Below are 15,321 nucleotides of genomic sequence, written 5' to 3'. Positions count from 1 at the left end.
ATGCAGATTGTGCAATTATCATCATTTCTCACCCACATGCATCCTCAGCCCCGTGTGTTTGGACTAAGTAATCCCAAATTGGAATAATTGTCATTTGCCACCGGAGAAACATGTCCCGGGGGGAAACCGTGTTATAAACCCCATTCTCTCCAGGCTGTGATGATGTACGAAGGACCCTTTATCATTCTATCATATAACTGCTTTGCCGACGGGGAGGCGTTTGCTTAGCGGTACAGATGTGTTATGTTTGTACACCCAGGGCCTCTGGGGATCAGGGGTAGGTTAAAAACAATGTTTGATTAGAAAGCATATAAAACATATAAACTATGTTTTAAAATACGCCCCAATCTCAAAAGCTTAAAATCTGTTACGGAGAACCCCTACACCCCGTTAGTAGACGGGAAACATGGAATAATTCTTCTACAGAGAATCTGCAGTGAATTAAGAACGGCCAAAGCATTGATCAAGCCTTGCGAAGGGGTAACAGGGTGATTTTTGCTGAGTAAGGTCTTTTAAAGGCTCCGTCCGAGCCACAGGCTTGCCAAATCTTGAGAACATTTCCACGAGACGTCTAAGCAGAAAAAATGGTGCTCGTTCTTGGCTGAGGAAACCCAACAAGCGGCTACCTAAAGACGAAGTCGTCTGTCGTAACGATAAATTATTATCATGTCGATTGATCCCTACGGCACTAAACTGATGCGGTGGTATTTTGAGCGTGCTTGGCTTGTGCCCTGTGCTTTTATGAGGCTTTCTAATTAAAAAGGACATTAATGCAAGTCTCTGAATTTACGCCCGTGCCTCTGACAAGCGGGGTTGGTGACCCGGGCTCATTAACGAGGCTAATGTTTTATTCATTAATAGCCAGTCTGGCTAATTTGATCAAATGCACAAAGATTTCCTTTTTTGGCTGAAAACAAACAAAAGAGAGAGCTTTTATGGAATGTAGGTAAAAAAATTGGAAGCCCTTTTTGCTGCCGCTCGATCGTAACACATTATTCTCTCCCCAGGAGCCGAAGCTTGAGCTGCCGTGGTATTCGTTCACTAAGCCGTTAGTCGATAACCTCACTTAGAGGGTGATTTCGACAATCGTTCTGCCGGCACTTAAAGGAGCAGGATGAGCCTTTTAACAAATACTCCGGATATTCAGGGCTGGAAACAAAAATCCTAGAATCAGCCAACAGATCAGCCCCATTTGGCCCATATAGTTGCCCATGTGTCCTCCTGGAAAGACTCAAACCTTCGCCGTGTGAGCCTCTACCAGGCTTACATTCTATTGAAGCTTTTGATCTTCTGGTTTTTGAACATAGCCTTGTGTGCGTGAACCCTCGTGTTTTTGAGCTGGCGTTTTCTGGTTGATGGTAATGATTCAGTTGAACACCATGGGATAAAATGTAACAATGTCGATCTAATGTGCTTTCCTGATATCTACTGAGGGGATGGTAAATAGATTGAACAGCCTCCCAGCAGAAGTGGTAGAGGGTAATACAGTAAGGGTATTAAACATGCATGGGATAGACATACGGCTCCTGAATCTAAGACGAGACCAACGACTGATTAAGGTTTGAGTCGTTACAGCAGGAGGAACTGGCGAGTAGACGGGGGCCGGAGGAGGGTTCTGGTTTGTATAAATGAGTTATGTTAAAGTATTTGCCCTTTAACACATTATCATATTTTGCTTAATCCCGCTATAGACCTTGAGATGCACCCATCTTCTATCCAGAGGAGGCTCAATATCTCCTCCTTAAGTGCGTATCTCTCACAACCCTCGCTGGCCCTGGAACCTGGCCAGTTACCTGGTTACTCACCCTTTATGCATGCATATGAATGCTTAAAAGCTGACCTTGCTAGAAACAATGAACCTCAAAGCCAACTGCAGTGCGTGCGCAGTGAAATGAGATTAAGGATGTTGAAAAGGCTGACGGGGGTCCGTAGCGTCTCACGTGTCATATGCTTGCAGGGGACCCGGTATTTGCATGTTTTTAGCGGTAACCGGCAGGTCTTCTTTTCGCCGGGTGGAGGAGGGCTGCCTTTGAATAGAAAGGCTAATGGTCTCCGGTGAATCCGGGGTAATCATTGTGTGACGAGTGTTTCTCAATACAATGTTCTGACTTCTGTAAACGCAGGTTGTATCGTTGTTGTCAACAAAAAGGAAGGCGGAATACGGTCTCTGCAAAGCCTGTCCTTGAAATGTATTATTCTTTTATGTTGAAAGACAGGCACGCATTTAAGCAAAGGTACAGTCAGAAAAAAACATCGCTTTATCGGCTCTTTTGGAAGTCAAAGTATTTGAAAGACTATAAAAGTATGAGCCGTCTTTTAGCGATCAATATTTCGATAGTTGCGAAATAAACCGCCAGATAACCGTGTGCCGTGTATCCGATTAATTTACACAGGGAATAAACTAGGATTTCCTCTACAAATTAAATGTCTGTCCGTAAACTGGAGAAGGTGAGATTTTTTAAGCCCCACAGAGGGACTGACCAAACAACTGAGAGACACCTGGGGGGTATGGAGTGTGGAGACTGTGTTGTATTCCGACTGCCGGTGAAGAGAGTGTGTGGGGGGTCCTCATGGCTTTAAAAACACTGGAGGGAGGCCGCTGGGTTATGACATCACAAGGTTGTTTTGGGAGAATAGGGGTCATCTGGCATGAGAGAGAGGGCCATGGAGTCAAAATATCCCTCGTGTTCAGGTTCTATGAAATGCTGTCACATGTAGCATATGTTAAATTCTATTACAATAACATTAAATAGAATGTAGATTGTGTAGATCCGGAGCCTCGCAAACCAAGAACACGCCTTGGATCAGAATCTCTGCAGTATTTTAATTTCCGTGCACTTTGAAAGCCACATGCGGCTTATTTCTCCAGTCCGTGCGCAACTCATTAGTTTATCAGCTCCTCGTAGACCTTCGTTAAGAAGACGGTCCCTCCGAGGGATTTGATGCATACTTTATTACTGTAATCTGTTATTTATATAAAACCCTGGCATATTCTAACTCATGGCACGGTAGGTAATTATTCATAGTGGTGACATTTAAACAAACAGTAGATTCCGAGAGCTAAAAAAAAAGACTAGTAAAAAAATATTTCCAGATTTAGCCATTTGTGCCCCATTTACATAATTCTGAAAAGGCTTGAGATAATGCATTGCTTTATTTGGGCGGGGGCCAAAAGTGTGCCCCCTTATCCATATGGGGGGCAAAATACAACAATTTTTAGATTGTTTTGAAACCCTCTGTTCTGCAAAACCTCATTCTCTTGTTATCATTTGTTTTGAAAGGATATAGAAAAACCTTTTTGCTCCGCTTTATGCCCAATCATAGACCCAGAGACAGGATTAGTTTATCGTTACATATGCTATTTCTTAATCTATCAGTTAAATTCTATAACTGTTTAATATATTATTCTTTCTCCATGGAATGAGCCGTGTTTGTTTTAAACTCAAACCTAGAAGATTAGTATTGTAAGCAAATTAAATTGAATTTGTCGTGGGGTTGACAGACCACCCAAGAGCCACGCGAGGGGGCAGCTGTCATATTCTGTGGGCTAATAGCCTTGGAATCGCGCTGTGCCTTCTCTCCATCATGCTGAAGAGCGAGACCCCTGAATAATGGGATTCGTTACCCCGCACTCTCGAGCCTGAATTGAATCCGTCTCTCTTTGATTTGCTGGAGATAAAACGCATCTTGTATACTTCCCAAGCTCAGTTTGTGTTCACGGTGTGATCGAGAATTCTAATGAATCAGATTTCTGCCAGACTGATCATTTCATGCAGACGACGGCTTTAAAATAAATAACGGCCTACAGGATAAAAGCTGCTTTTGGGCAAAACTGTCTGTTCCGAACCTTGAGTCAGAGCAGAATTTCTGCTGATCGATAACTCAGGGCCCCCCGGACGCAGCGTGAAGACAGCTCCGTTTCACAACCAAAAATGTCTCTTCTTAAGGGTGAACGCTGCACCCGTTCGTTGCACGGCCCCTTGTTCATTATCCCGTGGCTGTTTTTCTCTTGGGACAGATCTAGACCATTAAAAGCTGACTAATAAATGTCAGATGACTCCAGAGTTTCCCAGAGTAATAGTTTTCCAGTATGTAGTTGACGTGAGTTTATGGAGAACTAGCAAGCTGGGGGGCAACGCTGGGGCCGTATTGCTGAGTTACTCCAAATAAAGTCCAAGGTCTACGTTCAGGAGCCAAAATCGGTTCTTCCAAGGCAGCCAAGTTCTTGGCTCTCCGATACGGAGTAATCACGTCAAATCCTCATCCCAGAGACTAAGAAGACCTCTATGGTCTGCAAACCCCGCTTTGCACAGGAGGTCAAGGGGCACTGAAACCCCCTGTAGATTTCATAAGCCGTAACTTTTACTGGAGCTGTTTGTTCAAAATCTTGAATAATTCATAAAGGGGGTCTATAAATTCCTTGCGATCCCAGCTGTATTCCTATTTATCTTAGCAGCACAGAGTGTAAATAGTCGTCTCTCTCTTGCAAACAATCTTTTATTGCAACAATATAACAGGTTGAAGCAGTAATCTATTATAATAACTTGTTACAACAATACTGTACTTGCATGGAGAATGTTTAAGTAATCGCTTTCTCCGTATGAATCCGCAGCGGCAACAGATTAAAAAGATCTCCCGGAAAACCTTATGAACGAGCCGATATTTGGGAGAACGGCTTTATGCTATAGATGGCTGCATGCATTAGATCTATAGTACCGTCACTCTCGGGGTTTCAGGATCTCCTATGATGATGACATATCCCGGCCGACTACCAAACTGGGGGCCAGATCGCAGCACGATGGGCTGGTTATAAGAGCTTTGATCTACCCAACCGGCCTGTTTACGCAATGGAGGTTGTGCCGGCTCTGCGCAGCCTCCATAGACTTCTTTTGAGACACAATGCACCAGGATATGACGTTGTTTATTGTACCAAGACACTGACCACAGAGGGGGGCACTGCGCTAGGTCGGCCGTAGGGTGAGGGGGCACCAGAAACCGGCGCTTTTTGGGAGAATTTAGTTGAATTTGAACAGACTACCTTTTCTTAGGGAGTATTCCGAAAACGATAAGTACTGGGTACTGATGTGCGTTTAAGGTTGTGATTTGTATAGATTTCTATGTCTGTCCAGAATTAGCTCCTATACGCTATAAGCGCTGAATTTAGGGCTAATTAAGAAGTCGCACAGACTAACAATTACCATAATTAATGTAATCAAAGATAACAAGAAAACAATAATCCGGGGAAAATGAACTAAATCACCAAGTAATGTCGCATTTCTCAAACGTCTGACCTTTGCAACAGGATGCAATTAACGCGCTCGGCACAATAGTGCAACCCACACCACAATTAACTTGTTAATATACAAGTCAGGTTATAAACCGAGTAATTATCACAATGTCAGTCAACAACCGGGTCCCAAACGGGGCCATGCAATTGTTTTTGAAATGCATTAAAGGAGGCGTCGAGGAGGGAATGAAAGCTATAGCCGAAGCCTATTTAATCCCCCCGGTGGAAATGAAACAATAGTATGTCTGGTATTTTCACTTAAAGCTGCTTTTCGCTCTATTGAGACAAATTTCAAGTGGAAGTCCCATGGAAGAAATGCTTCTCTCTTTTGAATACTGCACACAGTAATGCCCCCCCTGCTGTATAGAATCATATAACCTCCAGCTCTATAAAAGAAACCCCCCCCCACTGTATACAGTCATATAACCCCCCAGCACTGTATAAAGTAATACCCCCCCCCAGCGCTCCATACGGTCATATAACCCCACAAGGTGTTCAGCCAGCGTCTCATGATTTTCTGGATGCTATGCTGGATTCTGGAGGCCGTATGTGAAAAGATTTAGGTCGGAACATTTCCCGAGCAACAGGCAATGAAGCTATTTATATACAAAACCAAGAATTGTCAAACATACAGAATGTTCTGGTGTTCGACAGACTCGCTGTACTGATGCAGCGTTATGAGAAATAGGTTATAGGATTCTCTTACAGGGGCCACGTAGATCCATGGGGGCTCTAGCAACTGATAAAGTCATAGCGTCTTGCAGAAGGACCTCTATTTTTAGGGGTGATTAAAGGAACACCATTCTCCTAATGCAAATTCGTTTTCAGATTTCCCTGTGCTCATACGGTTCAGCACTGGATTGGTGCCTATGGGCACTGGACTATGACATCATAGCCTACTACCGTCAGACACTATTTTTAGCTGGACCACTGGCCAAACCAACCATCACTCCTTACACCATGAGTTCTTCACCTTTTAGATCATTTTTGGTTCTTTCTCTGGGTTCTTGTGATATAACCTATTGGTTTTTTGTACAGTAGCTCAGGGTTAAGGACTGTATGCGTGTCGCGTGTAGCGTGTAAGACTGCGGTGAAATTAAAGCCCTGGTGGATACCCCCTGCAGTAAATTCACCCGGGTTGTTAAGAAGGACGGCTTCGGTCTCTGAGTAAACTGAAATGTCTGCGGAATTTACAGCCATCTGACACCGGCCTCGTAAATTCTCCCATCTCACTTTTAAACAAGATTACATTTTTTTTACTGGAAATGTACTCGGCCCGTTGGCAGGTTTGGAGAGCGATGTAAACGGGCAGCGTTTGGGACAGCCGATCTCTACAATTCTTGGTGCTGTGGACTGCAACTGCAATCATGTAAGGCTGTTCTGCCCGTCGGTTATTCCCCAACAACTAGCTAGACAGGGCTATGGCGTATGCTGCATTAACTGTGAGATTACTGGATCGCTCACCTTAGGAGGAGAAAAAAAATCACTTTTTGGTTTTCAGGTAAGGTATTGTTTTCACCACAAACAACAGCTCACTTTTATATTTTGGGAAGGGACCATAAATAATCCTGGCGGCGGTGTTCATTCTGATTTAAAAGATGCAATATCTAACGCTTTCTGAACCTTTCCATGGTTCGAGGGCTTAAGCGAGATGTCCCAGTGATATCCAGCCCCCGTAAGCCAAGATGTGATTTAATACGGGTAGACACCCTGCGCTAGAAAGCCGGCAGGCTTGGTTTCGCTCTAATATCCGGTTACCGGTTATCTCGAGCATGGAGTAAAGGGAAACCGGCGCCGCCCTGGTGTTTGTCAGAAGTAAATCCGTCCATCAAAGCTTTTTGAATGGCAGTCATTTGAATTCTTTTGAAGATATTTAGCTGAAATGTGTCAGAACTCGCATTCAGTCAGTTTCTCTCCTCGGCCCTTATCCTTACAAAGGCTGCCTGAACCAATCAGTAACTTAATAGGGGAGAGAACCGTATGGGGAAGAAAAATGGCACATGGGTAGTAGAACGAGTATATGCAATGGCTCTATTGCCGTGATTCTCACGCGGCGCTGTGCTCCCAGCTGTTTAAAGGGGCAACGCATTGACCCCGTTGGAGCAGACAGCCCTACATCGCAATGGCGCATTAACTCTGATCTGATAGTTCCGTGGAGTGTAGCTGTAAAGAATGGTTGTTAACACCTTAGGGATAATCGCTGTTCTCCTGTAGTGGAAAGAAATCAGGTTATTATCTGCTGTCAACTTTCCACCTCATGGAAGGTGCAGATATTGGCACAGAGCGCTTCTGATTTAACCATCACCCCAAACCAGCCCACGGCACGACCAAAGGAATGACCTGAAAATGGGTTAATTTCCCAGCATTTATCCAGTGGATGTTCCTTTCCCTATAGAGTCCATTTCCGCCAGCGATGGCGCGTGTCGGGAATGTCCCCACATTATATTTTCATAATTTTTCCAGCTGTTCTGCCCCTTGTGGCATCAGATTGTGTTTGTGTCGGTAGGTGGCAGGGATTCCAGGGGTTTGTTAGCGTATTGCAAAAGAAACCTTGTGGGCTTTTTTTTATATATATTTTTCATTTGAGCATCAATCTCTCGCTCAAGCCCAAAGCAGCACTAAATAGAAAATGTTACATTCAGACGTTAGCGGCGGTGTATCGGTGATAAGGTATTGGTCTCAACATTCTACGGTGGTATAAACTGATAATCTGATTCTGCTATAGAAATCAAACACGACTTTATCTTGCAACATTGAGAAAAGCAAAAGAAGGTGGTAGAACAGCCTCCCAGCAGGAGTGGTAGAGGGTAATACAGTGAGGGGATTAAACATGCATGGGATAGACATACGGCTCCTGAATCTAAGACGAGACCAACGACTGATTAAGGTGCGAGTCTTTACAGCAGGAGGAACTGGCGACTAGACGGGGGCCGATCTGCTGGCGGATTCTGTGTTTCGGTTCTAATTCTACTTCTCTGCTTTGGGAGCCGAGTTATAAAGCCTGGATTTTGACCGGCGACCCACAGGAGAGCACCTCTAAATCAAACATGCTTAATTGCAGGACATGTTAATCTGTAAATCTGTGCAGACGAACAATGAAATGCCCCCCACAAAATGCCAGGTGCACAAGTTGGAAAGCAAAATGTGTAATAAATGCCCTGGAGTTTAAAACTCTAAAAAAACAAACAAACAAAAAAAAACCTCAGTTTGCCTCCCCGAATCAACAGAGTAAATGTATGTGATCTCAAAGCACAAACTTCTGGATATAATGTCTAGAGGGGCAAATAAAATTTTTACCTAAATCACACTTCCAAGGACGCACCGCTGATTTTTCATCCCCTGGCATCTCTCTGAGAGAGCTGAACATATGGCGAGGAACCTTTAAATAAACTTGAGACATCTGTACACACGGAGGACCACATCCTCGAGCGCACGGCCCACCAGGAGCAGATTTTCATGGCTTCTGCATTAGCCCCCTTCTAAACCAAACCTTCATAGAACTTTCTTCAAAATACCTCTCCGTAGCATTGTTTTTATTAACAATTTGTCATAATATTGAATGGTTGTTGTAAGATTCTGGTGTCAACTCAACTGCTGCCTCTACTGCACTCGATAGTGGAAATCCCGATGGAACTCCATGGCAGTCCGTGAGCGACCGGGTTGCTGTTATGAGTTCTCGTTTCCTCCACTTCAGTGACCCAGCTTAAAACTTGGCCTTTGGTCAAATGGTTTAGTTGTTTTCACTTTAGATTTTGGCAACACGAACCTTAATTTGTAAGAGGGAAGTGTTCTGATAGAATGCCTTCGCTGTCTTCAGAATTAATGATAAGGGATGGAATTTGGGAAGATGAGATTTTGGAACACGGTGAAGCCGTGCACTCATTTTGTTGAAGGATTTGATTTATGTAGGTCGCTTCTGTTAAACGCAGTTATAACCTACATTAGCTATTAGCGTAACTTCTGCATAACATTCTCATATCAGAGATTAACGGAAGCCAATACAGGTTTCTCCGACATCACAGGATGGGGGCTGAAACCGCACATTAATAATTCCTGAGTGAAAATCCCCAGAAAGAAAAGAACTCCGGTTCCTTTGAAATTCTAAGTCGAGCTTATTGAAGAATATCACAACTGGCATATTGTGTGCCCTGCTTAAAAATACTTTTTGCGGGCAAGAACAACCAGTTTGTGTTAATCTAATTGTCAAATTGTATATTGTCTTTGTTAATTTTCACTATCCCCCGTTTGTTATAGCGCTAGAGAATCTATAAATAAGTGTCGCCTACTACCAAACACGGCACTTAAGTAACGGGAGCAGATGTTCAAAGATTAGGAAAAAAAAATAAAAACGCTACATCGTAATAAGAAAATGACTAAAGCAAACAATGATTTTGTTAAAAAGTGTATAGAAAGGGAACTTGGAAGATAAATGATATTAGAGGCGCCCTAAGCAAATAAGTTATTTTTCCATGAATCTGCTTAAAAGTATTTATCTACGAAGGTTCAAAGAATGAAAGATAAATGCTTCCCGGTGCTCTGAGACGAGTTTGGGATCGATCTTGTGATTTCTAAGAAACTGAATATAAAAATACAGCTTATGGGTGTTTAATGGGTGTTTCTTTTTGTGCGAATAGATTTTCAGAGAAAGTTTTTCTGATTATCAGATTATCGCAAAAAGGGTAATAATGTATCTATCAAAAGCTGCTCCGTTGAAAAAGTTTCCAGGAAATTTGGGATTTTTCTTAATAAATTGCAAAAAAGCCCTTGGCGTTTCGAGGATACTTTGCCACGTGCGCGGCTGGAGGTCGCTTGCTTAGACCTTGCCGTAGAATAACACACTTGTCGGAGAGTTGGGCTATCCTTTTGATGAATCGAGATAACCGTCCGAGATGTATATCTAGGAAATATATCGTTAATAATACGCATGCCAAGTGATTCAAAACGAGGCATGAAGATAGGAATCTTGGTTCAGATACACGATCTGCCACACATAATATATTAGTACAGGGCTGGATAGGTCCCTTAGCTGGCTAGACATAACCCTTTAAATTTTGCTGGTGCCTTTTTGTGCTCTGTTAGGATTTCTATGGATTGATTACTTGCTAGATAGATTTGTCCAGATCGGTCTTTAACTCACTGGTTTCTGGAATGAAGGGTGTCCAAAATAATCCAGACCCCATCGATGCTTAATGTTAAATCTCGAAGTCTGAAAACAATTTGTGAGAATAGACACGTCTGCACACCTTCAGCAGCATCTTCCCTGAACGCACGTTTTGTGGGATTCGTATAAAGCAGAGAAAACACATAGTGAGCATCTGAAGGAGGGTTCTGATAACCTGTATTGATCTACAAATGTTTGGCTGTCTGCTGATGAGTTAAGGAGAGTGCATATAGACACCGTTTGCCTGTGAACAGAACTGTATGGACGAGACGTGGCATACTTAGGCCATCAGCCACCTAAACAGAACTACTCAACAATGCTGAAAAGTTAACGGTTCAGTTAAAGGCAGTGAATGTGGGCATGAGACGCGCTCTCTGTCATGTAGTACCCACAGGCAACCTTTTTTTTCCCAGCGACTATGAAGCCTTTGGCCTGATTATTGGATCCATCCCATCTGAAGATCACTTTAAAATCCCAATGCCTATGGGTTGCTTCTAATGTTGAATCAACCATTAATCAAAATTGGAATCATTGTTAAGGAGCCACCTTTAGTTTAAAAACCGAATGCAGAACAGCAGATTTCATGTCAAAAAATATGTGGCCACTGGTCAATGGTAACTTGGAGCCTGTTCCAGTAACGTCCTGGAGGTCCACGGACCTGACGTAGCAATCAAAGGATTAGGCGTAGGGTCCACTGATACCATCCTGTAATGTTGAGCGGCTTCTAACGCTCCGCGTTGAAACGTTGCATAACTCTGATCTGTTTCTCCAAAGAGTTGATGGACAAGATAGCAAAATTTAAGTGTTCTATGGAACTTCCTAAAGGCATCGGTTCCACCTAAACCACCCTATGATGTTGGATGGTGTCCAAACCTCTGTATTAAAAAGTTGGAGAACTGTATTAAACAGTTGGAGATCTGATAGACCAGTTATTAAAATGAAGGGTTCTATGAGACCTAAGCACAGGCCAAGTTTCCGTCATATTTAATTATCATTTATTCGGCAAATTAACCCGGCTACGATTAGCAGTAAAATAAAGTGTAGCCGAGGCTATCCTCTTACATGGATTGCCTGTTAATGACCTTAGGGAAATGAATTTGGGACATCCTGATTTCAAATGATGAATTGCATGCAATTTGTGCAATTAATTAAACAAAGAAAGTAGTTTCTGCACAGAAATATTTACCATTAATCTCCATTATGGCTTCAAATTAATTCTTCGTTATAACCTCCTGCACTTGAAGAAATAGAATTCATTTATCAGAAGTTTATTTGTAGAAATATTTTAAGGACTGCTTTGATGTTTTGCATGTGTAGGGCAAAAAAAGCTTTCCTTCTAAAAATACTGTTTCCAAGCCCCCAATTTCTTTGACATGTACAAATCGTAGAATAACAAAAGTATTTTGTCCCCAGAATACTTCCCCAAACTTACACACATTGGCGCGTGGCTTGGTGGCCCATAGATGTCCAGAGCCATAAGACACCAATTGTGGGTGTATTGCCTAGGGTCTTCTAGCACCAGTTCAAGGAACATAGGACAAGTTACATTGTTTTTTTTCCCGTCGTTTTGTCAGTTTTCTTGACCTATTGTTATTTTTCCCCTTCAGGTTAATGCCTTCTTGTCCTTTGTGTTCCCGATGGTGGTGATCTCCGTGCTGAATACGATCATCGCCAACCAACTGATCGTTATGGTAAAGCAGGCTCACCAAGAGAACCAAGTGTGCACCATCGGTGGACAACAGACGGTCCTCAACATCTCCATGGAACCGAGCCGGATACAGTCCTTAAAGCACGGCGTCCGAGTACTCCGTACGTTATGATTTTGTTACTTTGTATCAAGCGGGAAAGGAGGGGGGAGCCTCTTGGAAAATATTACTCACCTCTACATCCCAGTAAATGATTCAAATCTAAATAAAGAAAAGATCAACACATAGATCAAGACATATAAATCAGTGTTTCTGCCAGGCAGTCCAAGTAAAGTGAGAAAGATTTTGTTCATTTAAACTGTAATAAATATCAATGTAGGGATATGATATAAAACCATACATCATTTGCAGGTGAACATTCCAGTCCCATTCCTCATCATTTATACATCAATCTACGGACTTCTTGCTTCAACACTTTATCAACGATTATAAATTTAGTAGATGTCAGAGTGCTGAGAGGACATGAGACTCCTATAAAAATAATCATCAGATAAGTGCAGACGCTTGTTAAGGGAATACAATTCGGCAGATCTGTCGTCTTATCTGCTCCCTGAAGTCTCCTGATGTGAGCTGCGTATGTGAAGCAGAAACCAAAATAAAGCAGGTTTGGTGGGGTGCGGGGTCCTGGTTTGTAGCATATCCTCATCACAAAAAAGGAGAAAAATACTAAAATGCTTACAGGATACGATAGTAAGAGCACGTCTGTGTTTGGAAGAATGCAGTCTTGGCAAAAGCTCTGGCACCTTTCATGCCTTATTGCGCTAATAGGTAACTCATAAGTGTAATGTGTGCTTAAGGTGTGAAATGCGTCGGATACACCGTGTATAGGGCCACATTGTGTATAGCGGATGTTGCATTGTGGGTAACGCAGGCATACCTCCGTAGTGCCTGGAAAATCCTATTCAACCACCAATCGATTTCACAGCAACTTGGCTGGCACCATGTTGGTTTTTTTCACCCGTAATTTTTTTTTAATGATTCATTGTTAGGATGATTTGCTGACAAAGGAGAGACTTGTTTTTCCATTGCAGGCGGATAAGAGGTTATCCATTCAAAATCTGCCCTGTCTGGAATCATAATAATCCTTATTCAGACTTATTCCATTCAGTCTCCAGCCGGACGCGGTGAATGTTAAAGAGGGTGTTTGCACGTTGTGTTTGTTCACCAAGACACACGCTTATACACATGAATATTTTAAGGGAGCTTACAAAAGAAATGTATTATTAATCAGCACCGAAAGAGGAAACGCAGGAAAAAACTCAGCTGGACTTCATTGCATTCAGGATATTTTAGGTAAAAACAACAGTTGTGACGTGTAACATAGCGGCACGTTAATCCTTTAGCTTCTAATGGCCATTTACATTGTCTCAGGTTTGAAATTATGCAAATGTCTAAGAATAATAACATTCATCATTTATTTTTTTAGTATACTATGTTTCAAGGCTGTAGGGAGAAACATAGTTCCTAGCTGTAAGTTATAAACCTACCCAACTCAAGCAGATGAGACAAAAAGGGCACTTCTTGTTTATGAAAATATTACAATAATGATCAAACAGGTAACCTGGACTATAATTCCTTTTTAACAATAAATAATAATAATTAAAAAACATGCCCCGAGTTATCACCAGGATACAATGTAACATGAAGTGGTTTCCTGAAGTACATTTATAGATACAGACAAGGATCGCACAGTCCAGAAATGAATCTGTGACTAACTGTACGTAGCAGGATTTTGGGGACATCCAAGTCTTTTCATTAAAGGGTTAATTAGACTGACATAAGTCACAAGTCGCAGGCCGTTCAGACATTCACTGAAAGCATAGGTGCTGTCACATTTGTGTGAATTGGCAAATGGGGTTTAGCATATGCAACGATGGAGAGAAGCCCCCGCCGGCCACCTTCTGCCAAAAGAGGAGTCCATGAAGATCCCCATTTTACTTTTATTTAGTGGAAAGGGTTTTCAACTTCAGACTTCATTAGTTTGAGAAGACAAGCCTGGGACCCAAGCCAGGTCATTTGACGTGATGAGCGTCCTCCGCTAAGCTTCATTTACACTCCATGATTTGTCTCTAAGACCAATGTGCGGACTTTAGGTATAATTAGGAAAGAACTAGTAAAGACAGACCCTTTATTTAGTGCTGCTTGGCCAAAACTCCAGTTGACATCAGATGCACAATGAGTGGGGATCCTTTTCTGCTTTCCCTATCAGGGCAGATGCACAGGGTTTTAACGAACTGGTGCATTGCTCTAATGCTGTCCTACGTTGCATGCAATGGTGCGTTGCTGTGATGCTATCTTAGGCAGCGGCGCAGCACTAGACATAGGAAAGAAGGGGCAGAAATTCTTGCCTCAGCCCGGCAGGTCCTTCTAATACGCGTTACCGGTACAAAAGCTCTCGGCATGACCCAGTATAAGCGCGAAGTGCCGGCTGGATAACTGCTTTGTGTTAATACCATCAGACCGGACAGAGGATGTCAATAAACCCCCCATCAGCGTGAGTAAGGTTCTTGTCTTTACTGTCTCAGAATCAGAAGTCGTTCCATAAATCAACGAGTACAGAAACTGTCAAGTACCAGCTAAATTGGTGTAGAGGGAAAAGAAATCAATGTTTATATGTGCTGAGAAACTTCTAATTTCTATAGTTGCTCAGACTGCGTCAGGTTGGCTGTATCCACATGTTTCCAAAGGCAGACCCTCTCTTTATTCTTTTTATTGTTGATCTTTGAGAGGTAATCACGAGGTAAGCACTCATTGTGACATTATGGAAGCTGGTGGCAAGCAGACCATGTCCCGTGGCCCCTGCGTGTCTCGCACTGGTTATAGAGACAGTCTGAGTATTCTATTCAAATGTGCAGCCGGCAGAAATGATGACAGCGGATGAGGATATGAAGATGTCACATCTTATACTCGGTCACAGCCATGCACTGAGATGCTTAACCTTTCCCGAGAGCTGGAGAGATTACTCAGAACTTCCCAATAAATCAGAAGTGACAGAAAAAGCAAATATTTCATGAACTACAGAGCTGTACCAGTGGGAATTTTAATTTTTAACTGACCACCAGTGGTGTCAAATGGAATCCAAAATCCTTGCATGTCCCAGTATTACGGAGACATATTTCATTTGGGCAGGGAGAGTTTCTTAGAAACCATTATAGTGTTTTAGAGAA

General features: G+C 42.6%; 1 protein-coding gene across 1 annotated transcript in view; it reads left to right on the top strand.

Annotated features, from left to right (window-relative positions):
* NTSR1 (neurotensin receptor 1) overlaps positions 1–15,321 on the top strand; it is a 40,024-nt gene that overhangs the window by 16,344 nt on the left and 8,359 nt on the right. The window contains exon 2 of the mRNA XM_053452744.1: positions 12,056–12,257. Within this exon, the coding sequence (XP_053308719.1) occupies positions 12,056–12,257 (202 nt within the window). The remainder of the gene's footprint in view (positions 1–12,055; positions 12,258–15,321) is intronic.

The sequence above is a fragment of the Spea bombifrons genome, chromosome 13 (genome assembly GCF_027358695.1).
Source record: "Spea bombifrons isolate aSpeBom1 chromosome 13, aSpeBom1.2.pri, whole genome shotgun sequence".
NCBI lineage: Eukaryota > Metazoa > Chordata > Amphibia > Anura > Pelobatidae > Spea > Spea bombifrons.
Note: the sequence above shows the minus strand (reverse complement) of the source record. Positions and strands in the feature narration are given on the sequence as shown.